The sequence below is a fragment of the Drosophila innubila genome, chromosome X, assembly GCF_004354385.1.
Source record: "Drosophila innubila isolate TH190305 chromosome X, UK_Dinn_1.0, whole genome shotgun sequence".
NCBI lineage: Eukaryota > Metazoa > Arthropoda > Insecta > Diptera > Drosophilidae > Drosophila > Drosophila innubila.
The window spans coordinates 25,604,821-25,629,629 of record NC_047626.1 but is presented as its reverse complement, the minus strand read 5'-3'; the positions used below and the strand labels follow the sequence as shown (position 1 = coordinate 25,629,629).

The window sequence follows — 24,809 nt, the reverse complement described above, 5'->3', positions numbered from 1 at the left end:
TCGATTTATTATCGATTAGTCACTAATCAGATATCAACAACAGTGGCAAATATGTTCGTTTCATTACCATTCCGTTCCGTATAGTTTGCTTACGCCAAAAGTCAACTAGCGTAAAATTGTACAAGTTATAAAGAAAATTGTTTAAACAACGATGACGATAACACTTTTGGGCTAAAGACAAGCAAGAATAAGAAGAAGGAGAGGAGAAAGAAGAAGCCAAAATGCAGGAACAGACGCTGCGCAGTCGCGCGTGCCAAAAAAATTTAAAAATAATAATGAATTAGTTAACAATTTGCCACAAATGGGAAAATATGTTAGGTGATAGGGCAGGAGGGGGAAGGTGGGCATTGTGAGAGTTTAAGGGGTGAGGGTTGAGGGATTGTGTTGTCCCTAAACCAGCGAGTCAGGGTCAAACCTTAGGGCACCCAGCACGCCATGACCATAAATCTTAATTGCCGACGCAGGCAAGCGAAACCGCCAAAGTCGCGACGTTGGCGCCGCTGCCGCTGTCGACGCAGCAGCAGTGTTTTTGGGCGGCATCCGTCGTGACCAACGATTCAGTCAGTCGAGTCAGTTAGTCTGCCAGTTAGCCACTCGGTCGGTTGACGGGTTTAGCGAGCGTGTCGCGCTTTAAAATTAACTCGCTACTGGTTACTCGCTGCTCGTTACTCGTCGCCAGGACTAATTAAGTTATGAATTTGCAGAGCCAGTGAATGGATAACATGCCGTAATCTTTAAACAAACACATGCAACACAAACCAAAAACAAAAACAACTAACAAAAAGGCAAAAAAAAAACAACAAATTAATACAATACAAAATACCAAAAAAGTACCAAAAAAAAAACTGAAATTACCAAGCGATAAAAGGAAACCAAAATACGTTAATTGAATATGAACTGCGGTGCACTGCGCACAGTCAACGACGAGGCGCAGCTGCAGACGTCGCAGCAGCAGCGCAGCAAGCAGCGACTGCAGCTGCAGCAGCAGCACCAACAACAGCAACAACAACAACAAATTCAGGATCAAAATCAGCTGGACACGCAGCGTAAAATGCATTCAATGCCACGCACACCGACGCAGCAGTCGACGCTGCAGTCGACGCCAGCGCAGTGTCGCGCCGTTGCCATGGAGCAGCCGCTGCGGCGCAGCACAATGCCGCGTGGGCGTGGCCTCGCCTCCTGTTTGCGCGGCGAACGCGACGATGCTCCAACACCGCCCATACACGAGGTGCACTGTGAGCTGCAGTTGCTCTACCAACAACAACAACAACAACAGCTGCAGCAACAGCAATTGCAATTGCAACAACAACACCAACAACAACAGGATCAGCTGCAATTGTGCAGTGGCGGCAGCAGCAACGGCAGCGGTATTATGCCACCGACAGCAGCGCTCGAGGCAGCGGGCAGTAGGAGTAAGTAATCGAGGGATATATTTGTGAGATTGAGATGACGACGGAGAAAGAGATAGAATGGGGAAGATTACTAGCGTGAGAAAGAGAAATATACAATCTCTTAAAGTGTTCGTAATTAGGTATCGATAAAGCATAGATAGTGCATATCGATATATTTGTTATCGATGTATTAACTATCGATAATTTTTATATAATTGCATTAACTAATAATTGTTAATCAATAATCTCATTTTATTCTTAACGCATATCGATATATTTATAACGATGCCAACAGCAGTAGAGCGGGAGAAAGGGAGTGAAAAAGATTGATAGGGAGATTGGTAAAAAAAATTAAATTTTCCAATTTTGACACAGAATCAAAGTAGAGAATCAAATATTGATAAAATCTATATTGCGCAAGGAAATCGGTTAAGATTTGATAAAGTTGTAACAGCTTGAAGTTTTCGAAGAAAGGAGAAAAAATTTAACTCTTCACTTCGGATGCAGAATCAAAATAGAGACCAAAATATGATTAAATTGAATATTGACAAAGTTATGACATTTTAAAGTTTTTGAAAAAGCGTCAAGGGGAAAATACTATATGTAGAAAATATTGGCAGTGATGGAAAAAATTGTATTCCCCAATTTTGATTCTGAATCAAATCTATTTAAATAACTCGATTGATCGTCAAACAAATAATTGTGTTAAACTCATTGAAAATTGCTTTCGCAAAAATCTAGATTTCGATTGTTCGATGTATTTTTAAATCTGTAATGCGTAGAGAGAGTTGAGAAAAATTGGAGAAGCTGAAAAAATTCTCGAAAGATAAATAATTATTGTTAGAACTGTTTAACTGCAGACTATACAGAGAACTGACTGACTTTTGATATGTTTGAGGTGTCAAACATTCGGTATTTTAAAGATAAACAAACTCTTATCGATTCAGCATAGTAAATACATGTACATACATATATTCCCATTCTCCAAGTGATGATAAAAAATAAAAACGTATAAAGAAGAAAATGGAAGGAAAAGGCAGAAGAAAATATAGCTTGTATAGTCGGATTCGTTAATGTATCATATTTGATGATACGCACTTTATGATGCCAATGACATCATCAGCTACTGTGACGGGATCTGTAATGAGAGAGGGGTCTGTAACTTGGAGACGGGGCACTTTTGCTTTGATGTCATTAGTGAGGCCTCGCAGAATTTTACAGTTGTGCGAATAAGTGCGAATGAATATCTGAAAGAATGACGGAGTGAGTGAGTGTTTGTGAGTGTATTCATGCACTCAGAGTCAGTAGAGTCAGTAAAGATGCGCTCAATTTGTGGCGCATGGTTGGATAGATGGATAAATGGATGAATTCCGTTTGCCCTTTCGGTTAATCGATGCAAAGAGCTAACGGCGATTGCAACGCTGACGTTGCAACATTTTGTGGCAACAGACTCACACACAATAATCCGTTTTAGCAAGCGCAACCTGTAAGAAACCGCTACAAATGCAACAAAAGCAATGAGAAATTGGAAATGAGACTGGAAGATGAGAATAATCATGAGGAACATTCGTTGACATTCGTTCTGAGTGTGAATGACTTGAATGTGAATGATTCTGAATGATTTGTGAGTTTTGAAAACTGGTTTTCGGGTTGGAAAAAAACCCTTTCACTCGCGCACTGCAACTTCCTCATCAGAAGCGTCTGCTTAGGAGGTGGGTGGGCGGAAGGGGGGCTGGGTGGAGAGAGGGTTTTCCATTCTATGTGAAGGCTATTCAATGTGCGTTCACACGTGTCTCCTCCTTCCCCTGCCCCCTCTTCGCCTTCCGCTGCAGCTGCTCTGAATGCGAATGCTCGTATCAGTATCTGTAGATGTATCTCGAGTTGTAAATGTATCTACATATATTTGTATCTGTATCTGTAGCTCTGAACGAGGCGTCTTTTGTCATTTGACGACACAATTATGCACATAACTTGCGCTTGCCGCTGAATTGGCGCAATTTTTTGTTGTTCTTGTTGCTGTCGCTGTTGGCATCGCTGTTGTTGTCTTGTTACTTTTCATATTTAGCATTAATTGAAATGAATTCATAACAAGTTGGCATCGCCTTGCGAAACAAAGGTCAAGCTATGTAAATGGGTCGGGTTATTGTTAAAGTTCTCCGGTTCATTTTAAACAATTTGCCACAAACCTAAGCTCTATTATATAGTCATGCACAACTGATAAAAGACTCTCAACACTATATATCTATCTCTTTTTAACAATATCTCTCTCTTTGCAGGTGAGTACAAATCGAAGACACTGCCTCGCATACACTTTGATACGGCGCTAAACGATACGTCATTAAATGAAGGTAAACAATTTCATTGTTAGGCTGATAGAATACACTTGTCTGTAGTAAAAGTTTTTCAATTTGAGAAACCTTGGGTAAACATTATTGAAGTTTATTATCTATAAATATATCCTCTAAATAGGTCTTGGTTGTTGCAAATAAAAAATATCTAGATTTCGTTTTAAGCCATGTCTCACAATATTTAACAACCTTGTCAATCTCATTAGTTGGAATTATATTTAACAATTATGTATAATATACATAATATATTAGTATATATACATATTAGGTATTATATGTATGTGCGTAGAATCAAATAAAGAAAGCGGGGTATTAATTCTAAAGATCGATTATAAATAAATTGACATTCCGCAAGGAAATTTGTAATCTTTTGAGTAAGTTCTGACAGTTTGAAGTTTTTGATAATGTATCAAGGGATAGATTTTTCTTGAAAATATTTTTAGCTCATATAACGTCAAAATAATAATCTGATTAAATTATTTCAAAATCAGTACAGCGAAAATCGAGCTACCGATTTTTATATATTTATTTATTTATTTATATAAATTAAAGTAAAACATGATTTTGAAAATATACAGCCATAAATTAACTGCACTTTTTAAACAAAAATTATTAATTATTAGTGTATTTTGTTTAATAAATAAATGCATGTAAAATGTGATATAGAATTTAAAAAAGTATAAATTTCATTTCATTTTCAATATATTTTAAGCTTTATTAAATGTAGCCTTTAGATTTCTCTCTGCCTCTGTCAGTTTGCAAATGACAACTTTAAATACAGCTTAAAATTCCGCTGCATACTTTTTGGCGCGTGCGTAGCTTTTTTTATTGCATACTTTTAAGCTGGAAAAAAATAAAGCAAATCAAATGACACCATAACTTCAGTTGGGCCCGCATTATCAGTTCATTGTGCTGCTGCCATAGGCGAATGCAAATTGAGAATTGAAAATTGGTAATGGAAATGGAAATAGAAATGGAATTGACTTGTGCAGGCTTCATAAATAAGTCGCATAGTTCCGCAAAAGGCAACGTGAAATGGTGTGCGAGGGGAGATGGGGGGACGAGGTGAAACGTGTCGCACACACGTAAAACACAAAAGTCACGCACTTCCGTTAAGCAAACTAAAGTCGAGGGAGTCGAAGGAGGAGGAGGTGGAGATGGTTGGATAATGTGCCTGCCTCTAATTTGCTTATTATGCGCTGCCTCTCTCTACTTAAAGTCCCCACACCACACCAGCACATGTACTACATATGAGTGTAAGTGTATATATATATGTGTGTGTGTGTGTACCTGCGCTCAATTAGATCAATTACGAGCCACATTGCCACTCACGCCCTTATGCCGTTTGCCTTTATGCCTGCCTTATGGCTTATGTATGTTGCGTCTCCTTCTCCATTACATTCTTCCACTTGTACTAGTTGTTGTTCGTCTTCCCTTTTCTGTTTCTTCTTCTTGTTCTTATTTTTTGTATTTTGGTTGCTTTGCTTTTGAATCGGTTTCTTACAAATGCGCTGCGCTTCTAACAATCGGGCATATTGTTTTGCCCTTGATAAATTTATTTTTGCACAGCAGGGTTTGCTAATGTTGCTGTTTTTGTCAAGCATGTTTGTTCATGTCTTTGGCTGAGATTTGTACATTTATTGGCAAGTCATGGACACGTACAAACATGCATGTGCTAATGTCGCACAAGCGGAACTCTCGGCTCAAAACAATAGAAGCGACCAGAACATGTTCCGCCATTAATCGTAGGGCTGGTAAATGTATTATTTAACTTTAGTTTAAAATGAAATATTAGTCTGGTGTACTCTGTTAGCGTCAAATAAAAAGAAAAAATTCAAAAAATATTTGAAATCAATCATATGAAATGATTGCATAAAGAAAGAATTCAAACTTTTTCTGATTAATTTTATAAATATTTAAGCAACTTTATTTACATTAAAAAGCGTCAGAAATGTAAATATGTACATATGTTTAATGCATATTATTCAATTATAGCGCATTTGTTTGTTAACAAGACTGGATCGTGACTCGCTCTCACGCTCCTTGCACTTTGTACATGTGTTTGTATTGCTTCCTGTCTCTCTCGCACACTCGCTTACTCTGCTGACAATTTGGTGGCTTTGTCAACGCGCATGGGCAGCACTATTACTATTTGGCAGCCTCGCTTGGCTGCACTGCACATTCTCACTAAATTGCTCAGGGATGCAAATTATGCGTAATTTGTTTATGCAGTACTTTGGAGTCACTTGTACGTTTATATTGAAACAATATAATAAATAATAATTAAATATTAGCAAGATTGAATTTAAAAAGAAATAAATGAAAATATTTTAATTATTTCATTCACTCTTACCATTAAAATGGCTTTAGACTCGCCAATTGGTTCGCCGTTGAGCTGCTTTGCATCCCTCGTTTGAGCTGGCGTTGATCACGTTTACGCTCTGGCTCTTTGTATCTCTCTCTCTTACTCTCTTCCGCTCTCTCATTCATTTATCATGGTCGTGTGACGCTGTTTTGTAGCAACGGCTGCGTCGGCGTCAGTTGTGAGAGAAGCGCGTCAGCGAATGGTAGTGAAGCGGGAAGAATACGACGACGTGTAGACGAAGAAGACGAAGAACGCCTGCGTTTCCCTCAATGCGTTTTTCTGTTTTGTGTGTGTGTTTTTTTTTTCTTGTTGCGTTTGTGGTTTAGTTTTCGATATTGTAACTTCCTCTGCCGCTTGTCGCGATACTGTTGAACTATTCCTGTGTGTTATTGTATTTTAGTATAAATTATGGCTGCAAATTGAAATTGTTTATTGTGAATGTGAAATTCTTTTAAAATTCTGCTTAAAATAATGTTAGGAAAGTAAAACGTGTGTGTACACTTATATTATACATATGTAGTATTGTGCTGCATGCAACGAAACGCAAACGAATGAGATGCAAAGTCGCGATAAAATAACTGCAAGCAACAACAACAACGACTACAACAATAACAACAACTGGCGACAACGACGCGTGAAATAACTAAGAAAACAGAGAAATAAAATAAAACATTGGCTCGCAAACGCGGAAATGCACTTGAGCGCATAATTTTTATAAGTCAAGCGACACCAGAAACAACAATACAATAAAAACAAAAGCAAAAAGAAATATAGCAAAAAAAATAAGAAAAGAAAACTTAAGAAAGAAATAAAGAAATTGCTTGTCAGCAAATTGCAGCAGCAGCAGCAGCCAAAGAAGCCACAACAAACATACAAAACACATAAACACATACATTGAAATACCTGCACACACACGAACACACTGTGCGCTCTCTTCCTGACAAGTGTGCTGTCTCTGTCGCACTGCAGCGCTCTTGTGCGCGCGCGCGCCTTTGCTGCCTGCTGCGTGTGTGTGTTTGTGTTAGAGAGAGTGAGTAAAAGAGCGTGCCGAAGAGAGTGAGGATGAAGAGCGAGGCGCCTGAGCGCCGCATTAGCAACAACAATTAAAACAAGCGCGCAAAATGTTGCAGGCGCATAGCGACGCCAGCAGCACAACAACAACAACAACAACAACACTAACTAAAAGCCAAAGCAGCGGCGATAGCAGCGACTGCGCTGCAACGACACCAACGCAGGAGGAGAAGACGCAACGACGTCGCTCCACCTTCTATGTACCGTTGGTTATCGAAGACGAAGACGAGCAACAATCACAACAACCAAAGGAACAACAGGAACAACAACTAACGGCACACGGTGGCAGCAGCTCGAGTTTAAGCAGCGGCAACAGTTTAAAAAACAGTTTAAAAAAGTCCGCTTCGTTAAAGAGTGGGGTCGGAGGCGGTGGGCGGGGTCAAGGTGTGTCCAAGGCAAACGCGTTGTTTGTGCGCAAAGCGAGCAACAACAACAGCAGCAGTAGCAGTGGCAACAGCAACAAAAACAACAACAACAACAACAAAATGTCGCCACCTTGCGGCTTCAATTGGAGCATCAGTGGCAGCGAGGCAGCTGCACAATATTCCGACTCAGATGATGAGGAGCAGCAATCGTTGCAACAATCCTTGCAACGACAGCAATTGATCAAGTCGTTGCAACCAACAACAACAACAACAACAGCAACAACAGGAGGAGCAACTGTTGCAACAACTCCTGCGGCAAAGTTGAAACGTTATGGCATTGTGTTGAACGTGATCAGTTTGAATGGCAGCAGCGGCACAGAGGACAATATTGAGGGGGGTGGGGTAGTGGGTGTTGATGCCACATTAGATAGCGCCAGGTGCGCGCCACGCACCCATTTCAATGAAGATAACGATATTGTTATGGCAACGCCGCCCAAACAGCAGGCGCTCTCTCTCTCGCCCGCACACTCGCGTCAGACGTCGACGTCGTTGTCGACAACGGCGTCGACTGCAGGCGCTGGCGTCGCTGCCGGCGCTGTCGACGATGATGATGACTCAGAGATAAGCCGCATGCAGACCAACACCTCAACGCCCATCAAGTTAATGAAATCGCGTTCGCGCACAAATATTCTCGCCGTGCCGTTGCCCAGTGTCGAGCGCGGTCTGGCCACGACAACAACGTCCGTGACAGCAACGTCTGTGACAGCAGCAGCAGCAACAACATCCCCAACGCGCACAACAACAACATTGATTACACTGCGCGCCAAGTCGAAAACTTTGCCGCAAAATCTATCGCCTTCAATTGCATTACGTGAGGCAGCAGCGTTAGACGATACAGCAACAACAACAACAACAACGCAACACAACTACTTCAATCAACAGCGACAACATCACAACAACAACAATCAGTCACTACAGCAGCAACAACAACAATTGGGCAAACAACAACAACGTCAGCTGTTTGGCGGCAGTCAAAGTAATTTTGCAACTAGTTCAGTTAGTGGCTCCGGTTTCGGATCCAGTTCTGGCTCCGGCTCCGGTTCCAGTTCATCGCCATATAAATTGCAGAGCAGCGTCTCGGCTGCCTCAATAATCACACATAGCTTTCCGCCCAAGAATCTATTCCTATTGAAATCGACACCGAAACTAACAACAGATGCCACGCCCCCAACGCCCAGCGTGCCACAAACAGCTGTAATTACCTCACCCCCCAAAAAATCGTTGAGTTTCATACGACGCGCACATTCCACAAAATTATCGCGTAGCAATTCTCTGTTAAAAACAATCGGAGGTGGAGGCGGTGGTGGTGGAGGTGGAGGAGGTGTAGGGGCAGGAGGAGCAACTGCCGCTGCTGCTGTGGCAAGCGGTGGTCATCAGTCGTTGTTGCAACACGTTGGCATGCAGTCGATTGGAGCACAACATCATTACACCTCGTTGTCGGCCTCCAATAGTTGTGCGAGCGACACGGGAAGTTGGGGAAAACATTTCTACATGAATTACGATGTGTGTCCCTTGGGATTGGATGAATTGGGCGCCTACTTTCAGACGGATCACTGTGAGGAGCTCATCTGTGAGCGCTTCATGATCAAGGATCTCATCTTGCACTCGACCACATGCACAATGGAGGCATCAACAACAATATCCGAGCACCAGCAACAACAACAGGCAGATGCAACATCAGCGGGAGATGATGATGCAGGACATCATTCTGGTAGGTTATATTTTTCCCACTAAGGTGTCGCAAATTCTAATCAACTTCTACACTCAAACAAACCCGAATGTGACTTATTCTGTGTGTGCGAATTCCCGTCATGTTCTCGAAAGGAATAACACGCAATTCACAATACGTCATAAAAAAAAATATATATATATATATCCATATTTACTTGTACAAGTTGATAAGCTTGCTTTGCAAAACTCTAGTTTCCCACAGATTTCGCCAAAATATCGAAAACAAACTAACTTTTTTTGGTTCCAATGTACTCCCTTCCGGACTGTAGAGGCGTCTCCCCCTTCCAGTCGGTCGAGAGGGGTCGTGCACTTAAACACGTCCCTCGACAACGGTTACGGCTCGTTGGGTTTGTCACTTCCTGTTACTGTTACTGTAACTGTTACTACTTATTATGATCCCTCCGATCGATCGATTTATCCCCTCCTCCGACCTACACCCGTTGTACATATGTATCCTCTGGTGGTTGAAATTCGCCTCACGGCCAGGGTCGCCTACTTTGTCCTCATCCGTTGCTTCGCTTCGCTTCGTTTCGCTCCCCTTCCGATCGTGAAAGAAAGAAATATAAAGAAAAAGACAATGATAAGATAAGAGAACATGAATTCGTTACTCTCCCCTCTGTTTATATAGTATGTACCTTTCCCCCACTTACATACAGTTTTTATGTTCGCCGTGTTGCGATCGTCGATCGAATATCGAGGTACTTCACACATTCCTCTTTGCCCCCCCTCCACCCTTACTTCCAGTGCCCTCAGTCTGTTAAGCCTTCCTGTTCTTTTGGCGTGTATCTTCGCTAGCTACTCTTTATTTACACTTGCCGACTGCTTCTCTCCCTCTCTCGTTGTTGATGTTGTTGATATTCAATGTTCGATCGTGCGTCGTTTTTTCTTCATTCCTCATGTGTGTGTGTGTGTGTGTATGTGTGTATTTGGTAGCCCAATTGTGTGGCTCAATTGTAGCCCATTTTGATAGCGTTGGCCCTGAGAAGGCAACGAAGCGTCGCACAATGGGCGTCATCTAACCCAAAAGCTATGACAAAAAAAAATTGCTTTGTGATCATTTCTACAAAAATATTTGTTATTGTTATTCCTCTTGTAAACATAAATATATGTATGTACATTTGTACGTACATAATTCACATAATGAGTTGATTAGTTTACCATGAAAACAGTTCCAATTAAAATATTTTATTTATGCCCAATTCTTTGAAACGCACTAATACAGTCACATTTTTTCAAATCGAGTAACAAAAGAAAATTTTACAGAACAAAACTTTTTTTCATTTGTTTAAATCTTGCCGGGGATGTTGCTTCGAAACTAAAAGTTCAAAGTCTATATTAGGTCTCATAATAGTAATATACATATCTTTATTTTATTATCACTGCGGACGGCAGTCCGCGCTAGTGACGAAATCAGCACGAATGTTGCGAAAGGCGACTAGCAAAATTTACAGCTAATATGGAAAATTTGCTACGACTGTCCGATCAGATCGAGTTATATTTCGATCGAAAGGTTTTAGGATTAAACAAATTTACTCCAAAAATTACCAAAATGGCATACTTAAACTTGTGCTAACTCACCTGGCTCATGAGATAAGGTGGTGATTGCAGCTAATGGGGCCTTTTGGTAAAATTTTAATTTATTTTAATTTTTTAATTTTAATTTAAAATACGCGTCGATTGATACCTCGATCACCTTAATCCGACAACTAGTTCAAAAGATAATTAAATTTGAAATTAGAAGTGGACTTCTCAAAATAAAATGAAGTCAGTTTGCTTGTCTGTCTGTTTGCGCTAAAAAACCTTGAATCTAGATGTGTTTGGGAAAATTATAAAAAAAATTCCATTCAACACTGCGTAAAACAAAATTTTAAGTAATAATTAGCTAATATATGTTTATATTTGCAAATGCAACAAAATGTTGCAAAAATGTCGATTACGTTATCTTAGGTATCTAAAAAAAACCTGCATTTTGAGACTATCCCAAAGATATTAAAAATAAGATAGCATTGCAATTTTTCCGATATTATAGAAGATCAGAGGTAACCTTCTTTTTATAATATATAAAACAATTTAAAAAACTAAGATACAAAAAGTTTGTTTATGTACATTATCAAGAAAAAAATGGAATTACTTTCGAACGGTCGTTTTACAATGATTTATTTTAATTTATAAACAAAAACTGCACTACAATCTATTGATATGACTATCCATTACAACGCTAGAGTATCGTATGTTAATTAAGAATTACAATTAACGTACAGCTGGCAATAAGTAGGTAACTAGAGAAATTGCACAAAAAAAAACTCAAGGAAATAATAGCATCTATTATATGCTATTAGCACAAAACAGAAGCGATGCAAAACTATAGCGATACTTATCGTGTGATTTCGATAGTTCATCCTATTAAATGAACTAATTTAATGGCATGCAGTACAGTGGCTCACAGCGTATTTGAGCCACTGCACTATTGGCGATCTTTCGATTTATGCGGCATTAACTCTATTTTTAATGTTAGAGACTTGAAATTTTGTATTTAAGTTGGATAGACTTATGACTTCCATCATACTGGAAAAACAGTTTTTTTTTTTGGGATAATTGCACATTTGCAACATGTGTATTTTTAAGAAAAAGGGCAAAAGCCGTTAAAAATTATGAATAACATATTATTCTAGATGTTTTTGTTAACAATTTTTTTAGCTCAACTTTTTCTATATCTTTTTCTGTATAAAAGTAATACAGCACAGAACATGAACACATGAAATCGCCCATAGTGCACTGATCTTACGTATTTAATTTTAAAATTAATATTTAATCTTTTTAATGGAAAGTAAATAATATTAAAATTAAACACAGATTTGTTAATTAATATTTTAATTTAAGCAACATATTTAAAAAAAAATTGTATGTTCAAATTAAGCCATAAAAACAAAACGGAGCTAAAAATGTAGGGGCTAAAATAAGCTGTGACCCACTGTATGTCGTCCACTTATGCCATTGTCCCGTCTCCATTGCCTGCTGCTTGCTGTTGTTATTATTATTGTTTTTGTTGCTGTTGTGGCTGCTGCTTGTTTTTCGGTCTCTTTGGCTACAATTTCAATTTCATTGCACGTTCCTTGTTGTTGTTGTCGTTGGTTTCTTTTTTTCGCTGTTTTTATTATGATTCAGACGCACACAAACATACACACACACACTGACACACCCGCACCACAAACCAGTTAGGGAATTGAACGAGTAGAAACGAAACACGACGAAGTCGCAGTCGTGAGCTGAACGCAGCAGAGAGCGTAAGATCCCAGCGCAAGAGAGAGAGCAACAGCAAGAGCAAAATGAGAGCGTAGAAAACGGCAAACAAGCGTTTTGACTCACTAAATTGTTGTTGGCATTTTTCGTGCACAGTGTGCATATTGTTGTTGTACTTGTCACACACACACAGAGACAAACAGGCAAACGGAGTGAGAGTGCGAGTAAGCGAGAACCAAAGAACGAGAGAGAGAGAGAGATGCGGTCAGTGTTTGTTGCATTTGTTGGGTGCATTTTATTTGAAATTTGATAAGGCGAAAAACGGTTTTGTAACGACACACGACTCTCAGCTGAGCGATTCTCGATAAAGCGAAAGCCAAAGCATACAGAAAATAAACACAAGAAACTGATAGAAAGACACATGAGCAAACATTTACTCGAAATGTGTGTTTTGAAATACATACAAAGTATAGATACAAACACACACATGTTGCTGAGTTTGTATCTATGTGTATATGTACTTTTCATATTTATTGTTGATCTATGCTTTCTTATCGGTTATCGATACAGATCACAAATGCATCTATTGACATTACCGGAATCTTTCTCCCCTCTGTCGTCTCTTTCCATCAATAGAAACGATCGTCGCCATTGCTTGACTTCAATTCCCTCACATTCCAATAATTCCCTTTCTTCAACCATTTATCAGTTGGAGTTGACGGATCGTGTGAGAGAGCATAGAATATAAATTTGTTTAACGCGCTGTTAATTGAGTTGACCTTATCGCACAGTTAGAAACGAAACCAATCGAATTTGTCTACAATTTCCAATCCATCCCACCATCAAATCGGCTTTTTTTTATCGCTTTCACTGCCCCACCATTCTAAATAACCCATAACCCCTGGCCATTGGCCACTGGCCTTACACGGATTGCTGGCAAGCCAAAGACTCGATGAAATCACCACAGACAATGTGTGCGTGTAGATCACAGAGATCTCACTGGAGGTCGCTGCCTCCTCACATCACAGATCACATCTCAGCTTAGCTCATCTCATCTTTTGACCAAAAGTGTTACGAGACAATCAGAGACTCTCCCCAGTTGCTGCTGTAATAGGCCCTGGCCTCGCCATATCTGGCACTTGATCGCGATCTCTAAAATAGAATTGGCAAGCAAAAAAAACATTAAGAAAAACAGAAATAACGCAAGTCCAAAATCACTAAATATGTCGTACAGCCGACAAAATGCATGAAAACGATATTGTCTTGTTGCTTTATCAAAAAAAGAAAAAAAAAAAAAACGGAGAGTACATAGGAATGGGTAAATGTTATATAGTATTTAGTATAAACATTTCATATACTTGATAACACTTGAGGGACAATTTATGAGAGAATGCTAGCCTATTGAAAACGTGTTTATTGAACCCCATTTCTATGTGAAGAGCCTATCACGGGTTTCATCGTAAAAACGATAAATAAACAGTCTGTAGGCTGATAAGAAGATTCCAAGTTCGATGTAAAGTTCACTAAGAAACCGTTCATATTATAAGTTCATTATCTTTTCAAGACTTTAAATTTATTAAGACTTATGCAAGTGTTTGATTTGAGGATTTAATGAGTGTAGAGATAAAAAAGAATATATAAAATGTGATTTAAAAGTAGTTTTCTGATGATAATTTTTAGTCAGTTGAAAAGTTCATGAACTTAGTGATTAATAAGCTAGAAAAAACTTAAAATTGTATTTTTATGATTATAAAATTAAATTTTTATGAAGAACATGTAAAGTTTTAGAAAGCCAATGTCTAGACATTTTTACGAATATAAAATTAGTTTTGAGTAGAATATTTCATAAAGTAAGACAGCTATAAAATTTGTATAATTAATGTTGAGTTGAAAAGATAAGTTAATCAAATAATTTGAATGATTATAAAATTAAATTGAGACCTTAAAGATAAAGTTTACTATAACTTAAGGAGATTACATACATTTATGCATAAATATTTTAAGAGATATTTGACATTAAAAGTCATAAGCTAGTACATTTTACACGTAAGTAGTTGAAAATTTATGTTCATCAACTTTACTTGGTATTCATTACTTTTTATTAGTCTCGGCCTATAAGTGCAGTGTTGAGTAATCTCACAAATGTAATGACTGATAATAATGATAACTACATGCAACAACTTCCTCTGTAATTAAGCCCCACAGTCATCTCATCTCATAACCTGATCTATATAATCATCATTCTTTTCTTTTTCGCTTTGTGCACTTTTGTGTGGTGTGCCGAGTGTCGTCGCTCTTTGCATTTCTATTAGCCATGGGCGTAGACGTGGGTGGATGTTTTGGGGGCGTCTTTATAAGCATACAAATCATAATTATAATCATGCGCCATTTTTGTAAGTGGGGCTATATACTTTTTGTTTCTTTTTTCATTTTTTTTTTGTTGTTTTTGTGACTGCGCCTATTTAGGGCCGGCCAAGAAGATGTTTCAACGAGTTTTGATCTTGTATAGAAATCTTTTATAAATAGAAGCTGCCACAACAAAAACATGACACAATTTCTGAGCATGTGTGTGTGTGTGAGTGTATTAGTGTGTGTTGTTGTTGTTTGTTGTTGGGGGGTCTTTCCTTTTGGCTTTTGAAATGACAAATCGCGTTGTTTGCATCTGGGCAACTGGAAATGAATCAACGATGTGGAAGCTGCTGCCCCCAAAGCACTTTTTTATCAAAATGTGAATAAATCTTTAGAATTCTTTTCTTTATCTGAGGATGGGGAAGGGAGATGCATAGAAGTATTAATGATGTTTGCTTAACTGGATGAATCAGATATTATTAAAGGGCCGCAACTGATGAGAGGCTAATCAGCTAGCTGGGTGGCCTGGGCAAGGTCGTTGCTTGTCTCTGTCTCCCTCTCTCTCTCTCTGTCTGTCTGGTCTTTATGCTGTGAGGGCGGCAAATACCATAAAGCAGCAAAGAAGAAGAAACCAGTTTACAGCTAAAGCAGGAAAAACAAAAGGGGAGAAGAAGAAGACAACATGAAGAAGAAGAAGAATCATCATCTCAGCATCTTGTGCTGAGTTACCTTTTTTCGGGGCAGATGATGACGATGGTGATGAATCATGAATCATGCTACGAGTACCTGCCGTCACTGTCTCATCAGGGGCGGGGTAGCAACAACAACAACAACAACAACAACAACGAGAAGGAGAACAACAACAACCGGGGCAGGTGATGTGCAGCAGCTGCTGTTGCTGCCTCTCGACTCCTTTTGTTGTACTTATGTATGCCTCGAGTGGCATACAAAAACCGGTTATCCTCCGATGCGGGTCCTAACTGGCCCCTGCATTTCTCGCATTTTTCATCTCTCTTACTCTCACTCTCTTTCTCTCTCTATATATATGTATATATAAATCTCTCGTAAACCAAATTTTTAATCCTCAAATTCCAGCAAAGGTTGCCAAAGGTCATAGCCAAATTCTCAAATCCAATTCAATCTAAATTCAACCGGATATTGCAAATATCTTTAAGCCGATTGCAACTGTTATGTGTTTTTTAAATCTCCAACAATTGAACAAATTTCAAATTTCAGCAAATAAGCCAACGTCATCTTTATGAATGCATTAAAATGTAGAAATAAGTATAATCACAATTTAAAGACAGGTTTAAATACAAGTTTCTCAATGCTGATGATTTAATCGAGTGTTCAAATAAAACAATTAATTCTTTCTCCCTTGTTCAGTCTCCCTCTTTTCAACAAACAGGAATTGTAGAAGAACAAAGGAATATAAAATTTAAATTGTTTTTACTATTAGAATGCAACGTTTCAATAGAATTTGTGACATTTTTTATTTTTCTCCTTTGTTTTATTGTCAAAGCGGAGTAGCAATAGAAGCTAAGACTGTTTAAATATCTTTCTCTGTGTGCCATTACCAAAACGTTCCACTGGGAGTTATAAATATGTTAAGAATCTTATTGTTGAAATCAAATTATCTTGTCCGACAATTTTCAATAAGAGTTTAAATTTCTTAGTTAATTGTTTTCTATGTTCCGTTGCCAAAATGTTTATTATTTATTATTTGCTATATATATTAAAAAAAAAAAAGAAAGTAAAGACATTTCAACAATCATACTTTAAATATAAATATAATATAAGAGTTTAAGATGTGCAGATATACTGTCAAATAACCGAGTAACGAATGTTGCAATATTTCCCAAAGCTAATGTGGTTCCTTGCCAATAAGTTTCACTTAATATTAATGCTTACAGATCCTTTGTAAATAAATATGTAAATAGGATTTGTTTAAAATAAAATTGACTGCAAATCAAATGTGTTCCATTGCCAAAACGTTTCACTTTGCAATTGCATTGAATTATATTAATAAAAAACAAATTTGGATTTGCAATGCGAACATGTTCAATAGTTCCATTCCATTTAATTTCATTCCATATTACGCATTAAATTCTAATCTCAATCTTTTTCTCTATTCTGCTCATAGATACTTCATATGAGAAGGCGTGTCGTCGCGGTTCGGCGCCCACCACGCCCATTTTGGGCAACAAACAGCATCAGCCGGAACACAATGCCGCCTCCCGCTTCACCAACTTCTTCTCCAAAAGGTGACAACAATCGAATTATCTCCAAAGCTAAGAGAAAAATGTCTAACGAATCTTTTACAGAACAAATCCCCTAAAGCGCACAAAATCTGTGACCAAATTGGAGCGCACTAAGCGTGGATCTGGGGGCTTACGTGGATCACGCTCTCACGAGAGTCTACTCTCCAGTCATGCGGTCATGTCTACCATAGGTAAGTACCAAATACAAGGAAGAGAAGTTATCTTCAGCACGCCGAGGATTTGTTACCCTTGCAGACAACAGAAGATTTTAAAAAATTTGAATAAAAAGTTTTCATTAATTTAGTTTAAATACAAATATGCAATTTTAGACCGGTTGTTATTATGAAAGCTAGTATATGAAATATGTATGTACATTTGTAAATAGGACATAAAATGCATAAATGCTGATTAAAATTTTAAAAACAAAAAATTAAAATGATTTATAAAAAGAAATACAATTGCCTGAAATAAGAATAAAGAAGATCTATTGGGCTTAAAAATTCCAAAAAATCAAATACATACAGTTAGTCAAGAGAGTATTTGACAAAGTCCAAAATTTACTCATTTTCTCTTGCAAAAAAGATACATATTTTATGAATATTTATTGAATTTTCTTATTACTTCTGTCTTACCTATAGGCATGTTAAACAAATTAAAAAAGAGCAAAATAATTTTCAATAAATTGAACTATTTTGAAAAAAAAAAAAAAATAAACTGACTGTACATATATACTCTGAACTAGTGATGTAAATCCAAACTTTAGATCGAGTTTTATATTGAAATAGAAAAACGCCAAAACTAAGTATCGAGTTGTCGATATATCGGAAAATAGTAGATTGAGTTGCAAATATCGAGTTTTTTCAATACAAACATTTTTTAATTTGAAAACACAATTGTAATCACAAAATACACGCGTACTTTTATTAGAAATCATATTTTTCTTGCATCGTTTTCATGTTTTATTCAAACTTTGTCAATTTGTCAATTCAGGCAAAAATTGAACGACCAAACTCAATTCTACAAATAACCTACGATGAACAATCCTCTGTGAGTTGTCGATTTTTCATGGAAATCGATTTATTCAACTCGATAGATCGTCAAAAAAATCATCTAGTTGAAGTACTCGATCGATAATCGCTTACGCGAAAATCGAGTTGTCGATATTTCGATATATTTGTACATCACTACTCTGAACATATGTATATACTACTATATATATTTCATTCCATGACAAATTATGAATTAATCCTCTGTAAGGTTATGAAAAAGAAAAACACTCGCTCACTCGTTGAATGCATTTAATATTTATTCGCTGCTTTTACTCGTTGCAGATTTGTCGTGCAGCGGGGCTGTGGGCGTGGCGCCCGTGCATCAATCGGTGCTTGGGCGACGTCATTGCTTCCAGGTGCGCGGCGGGCCGCGTGGCGAGCGATATTATTCATGTGGATCTCGGCAGGAGCGAGATTTGTGGATCTACTCGCTGCGCAAATCGATAGCACCGAATGCCGAGCACACTCGTCGCACCGACAACTCGCTGAAGCTGTGGGTCTACGAGGCGAAGAATCTGCCCGCCAAGAAGAAATACTTTTGCGAGCTGCAATTGGATAAGACGCTTTACGGACGGACGAGTGTAAAGCTGCAGACGGATCTGTTGTTTTGGGGTGAATACTTTGATTTCCCGGACATACCGGAGATCAATGTGATCACGGTGAATGTGTTCCGTGAGGTGGACAAGAAGAAGAAGCGCGATAAATATCAATTCGTTGGCTCCGTTAAGATTCCCGTGCACGAGGTGACATCACGTCTAATCTGCGAGGATTGGTATCCCATCCTGAGTGACAAGGCAAGCGACAGTCTCGGCCGGAGCGGACTCGGCGGCAGTGGCAGTGGCAAGGACAAGGACAAGGAGCGCGAGCTGTTGCCCACGCTGCGGATCAAGTGTCGCTTCCAGAGCACGGATATTCTGCCCATCAATGTGTATGGCAATTTTCTGGGCTACCTCAAGGAGAACTACAAACGGGTGTGCGAGACTCTGGAGCCGGTGATTGGTGTCAAGGCCAAGGAGGACATTGGACAGGCGCTGGTGCTGCTGATGCATGCCCAGGGATTGGCCGGTGCCTTTCTCACCGATGTCGTGGCCCTCGATCTGTTGCGGGTGGGCGATCAACGCTTGACATTTCGCGGCAACTCGCTGGCCACCAAGAGCATGGAGGCATTCCTCAAGCTGACGGGTGAACAGTATCTGCAGGACACACTGTCGGCTCCCATCAATGAGTTGATTCAATCGGAACGCGACTGTGAGGTGGATCCAACAAAGACAAGTGGCTCCTCGGCGGGATCGTTGCAGCGCCAGCAGGCGGCACTTCGTGGCGCCGTTCGCAGTGCCTGGCAATGCATCTACGAGTCGCATAAGCATTTCCCACCCCAACTGCGCGCCTGCTTTGCCACATTCCGCGAGAGGTTGCAGCAACTGGGGCGACAGGATATGGCCGATAATCTGATCTCGGCCAGCATCTTTTTGCGTTTCCTCTGCCCGGCAATATTGTCGCCATCGTTGTTCAACATCACCAGCGAATTGCCATCGGCACGTGCCACACGCAACCTGACGCTGGTGGCCAAAACACTGCAAACGCTGGCCAACTTTACACGCTTCCAGGGCAAGGAGAATTTCATGGAGTTTCTCAATGATTTCCTCGAACAGGAGGCATCGCGTATGCAACAGTTTCTGGAGTATATCTCGACGCGACCGGAGCATGCCACGCCCGATTCCATACTCGACTGGGCCGGGTACATTGACCAGGGCAAACAGTTGTCCATACTGCACAGTCTGCTCAGCGAGAGTCTCGCCAAGTTGCCCGAGGCACGGCAGCATGAGCTCGATCCGTTGCAGCACATACTGGACGACATTAGTCGGGCCAAGGAGTTGACGGCTGGACATGCACTTGGCTCGGGTTATTTGCCCACGGTCATGTCCACGCATGAGAATCAGGAGAATCATCAGCCCGATCAGTTGGGTGCTACATCTTTGAAACAGCAGCAGCAGCAACAACAACAACAGCAGCAGCAACAACAACAGCAACAGCAGCAGCAGCAGCAACATCAATTGGCACAGCCACAACATGCGGTGCTGAGCAAACCTGTGCCCGCCGAGCGTGGCATGTTGCGTGGAGTACTCACACCAAGTGCGCTCGAGAAGAACATCTTTCGCTACAATGATCCCACAGTGAATGTGCGACTGCAACAGCAACAGCAGCAGCAGCAGCAGCAACAACAACAGTTGGAGCATCATCAACATGCCACACATCAGCTGTTGTCCAATTCACAGAGCTCACTTGCCACAGGCGGTGGTGGTGGTGGCTACATGAGCTCACCCGTGTTGCAACATGCGCAATCGCAGAGTTCGATGGCATCCTCATCATTGAATGGCAGCAGCAGCAATCTCTTGTTGCCAGCAGCAGCGGCAGCAGCAGCAGCATATCCCGCCCAGCAGCAGCAACAGTTGCAACATTGTCCACCCGCGCCACAAACAAGTGCGGCAAGCACCATGGAGCGCATGGATCGCTTGGGCCAAAGCTATCAGTATGTGTCCAATGGCAATGACTATGATGCATCCACAGGCAGTTCACGTGCGCGCACCTTGCCACGCAACAACAACAACAGCAACAGTAACAGCAACAACTGTAGCAACAACAATGTGGCTAATGTTGCTAACGGCGGCAGCAACAGCATACAAAGCGGCAGCTTTGACGACATGCACGGCGAATTCATTCAAATCTCTGGCCTGGACACGAGCAGCGCCTTTGTGCGCAAATCGCCAACGCCATTGATGAAGGCAGCTGCCAGCAACATGGGCAATGGCAGCAGCAGCAGCAGCAGCAATTTGCCACGTGCCACACGCATCAATCGTCACAATTTGAACCTTAATCTGGGCATACCCGATCACTCGTATGGGCCAACGCGTGCGCCATTGAATCCCAACTCGAATATGCCCAAGAATCTGGAGGATCTCGATGATCTGTTCAAGTATGCCGAGGAGCATGAGGTGTTGGCGGAACCACAGCCAAGTGGCAGCACCAGCAACAATCACAACAGCAACAAGCAACAATTGTCGGCCAAGAGCAGTCATTGCAGCTCTGGCTATCAAAGCATTTCCACAAATCCCTCGCCTGCACAATCCTCCAGTCCCGTCGAGGGGCAACAACAACAACAGCAGCAGCAACAGCAGCAACTCAAGTTGAACGCACCTTTGGCCTTTAAGAATCCATCGTATCAGCTGCAACAGTGCAGCATGCCACAACAGACGCCGTCCTCGAGTCGTGCCCCTGCCACGCCCCAACAGCAACAAGCAGCGTCCGCCTCCGTTTACGGCGGACGTGTGAAGCCTTTGGGAGTTGGTTTGGTCGCTGCCCGCGCTGCGTTCCTTAACAGCGGCGGCACCTTGGATGCGGCCACCTTGACGCCCAGCTCATCGGATGAGCAATTGTCGGCGGATAATTATTACAGTTATGCGGCAGCTGCAGCAGCTGGCGCCACTGTCGGCAGCAACAAATTGGAGGCACAACGCTCACTCAGCGGCGGCAGCAGCTCCTCCAACTCCAATTCCAACTCCAATTCGGGCAAACCACATAATTATGGTCGCCTCAATGGTCCCTTGAAGCGGGAGGATGTCTACGGCAGTGCCGCCAATGGCAGCAACATTAATGTTGCCTATCATCATCATCATCATCACCAGCAACAGCTGCAGCAACAGCAGCAGCAGCAACAGCAACAACATTTGCATCTGCAACAACATTTGCAGCAGCAACAGTTGCAGCTGGAGCATAAGCAATATGCCAGCAGTGGTGCAAGCAGCACAGGTGGTGCATCCACAACTGCGGTGGCACAGCGTCGTCTCAGCCTCGACTCGGCCCGCACGCTCTCCGACAGCAGCACCGACACCGAGGGTAAGCAACCAGTATACCCTATATAAAATAATCGTAAAAATGAAAAGTAAACGTAATAATAGCAAAACTAGAGAACTTGCAATAAGCCAAAAAAAAAATACCATAAAAAGAAAAGCAAAATTCTAAAAAATTGTATAAGATAATTAAAATCAAGAAAAACACCAGTAGAAAAGACGTCAGTCGAGTTCTCTCAACTGTCACCGAACTGGTAGCTCTAGCTCCTATAGTCTCTGAGATTAAGGTACTCATGCGGACACGGCTATATCGAATATTTATCTGCCACAAACTTATAAGTCCCTTTACAATCTTTGAGTACCGGGCTATGAATCAGAAAAACAAACTTGTTATTAGAAAAAATGGTATTCTACAATTGAATTTACGAAAAAGAACTGGGAACTCAAAATTTAGTGAAAAATTGTTTGTTCAATATCAAAAAGAACAGGGACCGTATCTATTATAAGTTTTAAATTAAAAAATTACGTGAAATTTATTTTATTGTATTGCTGACAAAACAAATTTTTACATTTACGAAATTGCACATATCTTTTATTTTAAAATAAAACGAATAATTTTAAAATTTATATTATTAAGAAATAATGCAGTTTGTATTATATTGAATTTTTAAGAAAACAAAATATTTGATTGATAAAATTAAAATGATTGGTAAAACTAAATTAAAAATCTACATTTCATATACTATTTGAAAGGAGAATTAAACCTGCGCTAGAAAATGCAAAGCTACTATTATCTAATATTTATTAGCTATTGTATTCTGAATGATTATTTTTTTAATATTTGATTTTTATTCTTAGTATTTACCAGTATTTGTTTTTGTAATTCTTAGATGAACAAATCAAAGTAGACTTCATTAAATAATATTCTCATTTATTCATTTATGTTTCTTCTTCAGGACACTGCACACAGCTGCAGGAGGGGAAGCGACGTCGCCAGCTACGCAGCAGCGGTGGAGGCGCCTCGGAATCGGGTCTGGGCAAAGGCTACGACCAGAATGGAGAGATACAGCTGCTGCAGGAGACGCTGGACACGTTGCGTCACACGCTGGATCGGGACGAGGCGGAGTTGCGTGACTCCAGCGATGAGCTGTTCGCCTTGCAACGTCCCTCGGGTGCTGGCAACGGAGTTGGCAACCTTAGCCAGCAATCGGAGTCCACCATGCGCAGCATTATTGACAGGTGCCGTCTCTTTCCCACACACACGCACACACATACACATACACACAACCGAACAGGCATATTCATGAGTGTTATTCATTGCAGACTCATCACCATGGAGGAGGAGCTGCGACGCGAGCAGCTGAAAATGTCATTGGCGTTGTCGCACAAGCAGCGCGTCATCGAGGAGCAGGGACAACAGATTGCGGCGCTAGACGCGGCCAACAGTCGACTGCTAAGCGCATTAACCGCACTGCGTCAGCGCTACGAGACGCAGCAGCAGCAGCAACAACAACAACAGCAGCAGCAACAACAGCAGCAGCAATAAGAACAGCATCAAGCACCAAAGAACCAGAAGCCACAGTGAGCGGCTGAAACTGACGCAGGAGCGGATATAGATGCAGCTCCTTTCTCGACAACAACAACAACAGAAACAAAACACACACAACCACACACCAACACACATACACACACACACACACAACACACAAGTTGTAGACGCCGCCGTTGTCGTCGTTATTGTCATAAGAACATTTTTGTTTATTTTTTTTTTTGCGCCCAAATTTTTTTTTCCTATGCTACATAAATTATGCTACATGTTTAAATATATATACATATATATTAAAATGATATATACATATTATAAAAGAATTTCTCAAGCTATGTTTAAAAACAAAACGCAACTGTTGCTGCAGCAGCGGCAACAGCAGAAGATATGATTGTAAACAGCAGAAGAACAGGACGAAGAAGAAGCAGAAACAGAACAAGTTAAGTTAATGAATAAAATATAACCAAAGTTAGACAAAAATCGTTGTGTTACTTATTTGTTAAACTTACTGAATATTCAGCTATAACTTAAAAGCAAAAACAAAAGTCACAAAAATGATACAGGTTGACTGTTTTGCTCGCTATGTAAATCAGCTATTTTACCTTTGGGTCTGAATGGTACATTAGAACCACAAATATTAAGCGCGACCTTATGGTGCTCAAAATTGGCGACTAACTACAAGAGATTGCCAAAAAGTACGCGGAGAGGGTAGAAGCTTATCCGAAAAGTCTAGCTAGACGCCTAAGTACTGTCTGAAAAAGACTTAAACGCCACCACCCTCAAGACCAGGGCCGGGTCTTGACTTAAAGATCTTGGATCTCAATTAGTCGAACTCCCAAATCTACCCCAGAAGCACACCTTAAACCTCCACCTTATAAGTTAGCTTTAAATCATCTTTATGTTGTCATAAATGATTTCTTTTGTATTTTTTAGTTTATTTTCCGACTAGTTTAAGTTGCAAAATAAGGTAGCAGCACACTTATCTTTTGTAAAAAAAAATGCACTATAGTTTTTAATAAAAAAAAAGCTATTTTTCCAGGCCAAAAACGTTTTTGGCAGATTAATATGGAAACTTTACAAAATTTTTCTGGGATCATCTTATACAAAAAAGTTTAAAAAATATAAGCAAAGAGATTTTTGAACAAATTTTTTTGCAGTCACTATTATAATTGTTTGGAGAAACTT

At 40.2% G+C, this 24,809-nt stretch overlaps 1 protein-coding gene across 5 annotated transcripts in view; it reads left to right on the top strand.

Annotated features, from left to right (window-relative positions):
* The window catches only part of LOC117794275 (ras GTPase-activating protein raskol), a 53,734-nt gene extending 29,630 nt beyond the window's left edge, over positions 1 to 24,104 (top strand). For 2 of the 5 annotated variants that reach the window (XM_034634867.1, XM_034634866.1), the window contains 6 exons: positions 3,668 to 3,739; positions 17,064 to 17,184; positions 17,245 to 17,372; positions 18,513 to 22,124; positions 23,035 to 23,317; positions 23,402 to 24,104. In XM_034634867.1, the coding sequence (XP_034490758.1) occupies positions 3,668 to 3,739; positions 17,064 to 17,184; positions 17,245 to 17,372; positions 18,513 to 22,124; positions 23,035 to 23,317; positions 23,402 to 23,624 (4,439 nt within the window). In that variant the 3' untranslated portion in view covers positions 23,625 to 24,104. Of the gene's footprint in view, positions 1 to 3,667; positions 3,740 to 6,252; positions 9,312 to 17,063; positions 17,185 to 17,244; positions 17,373 to 18,512; positions 22,125 to 23,034; positions 23,318 to 23,401 lie in introns of those variants that run through there. The other 3 variants (XM_034634868.1, XM_034634870.1, XM_034634865.1) reach the window with 2 other exon arrangements.
* The last annotated feature ends 705 nt before the right edge of the window (positions 24,105 to 24,809 follow it).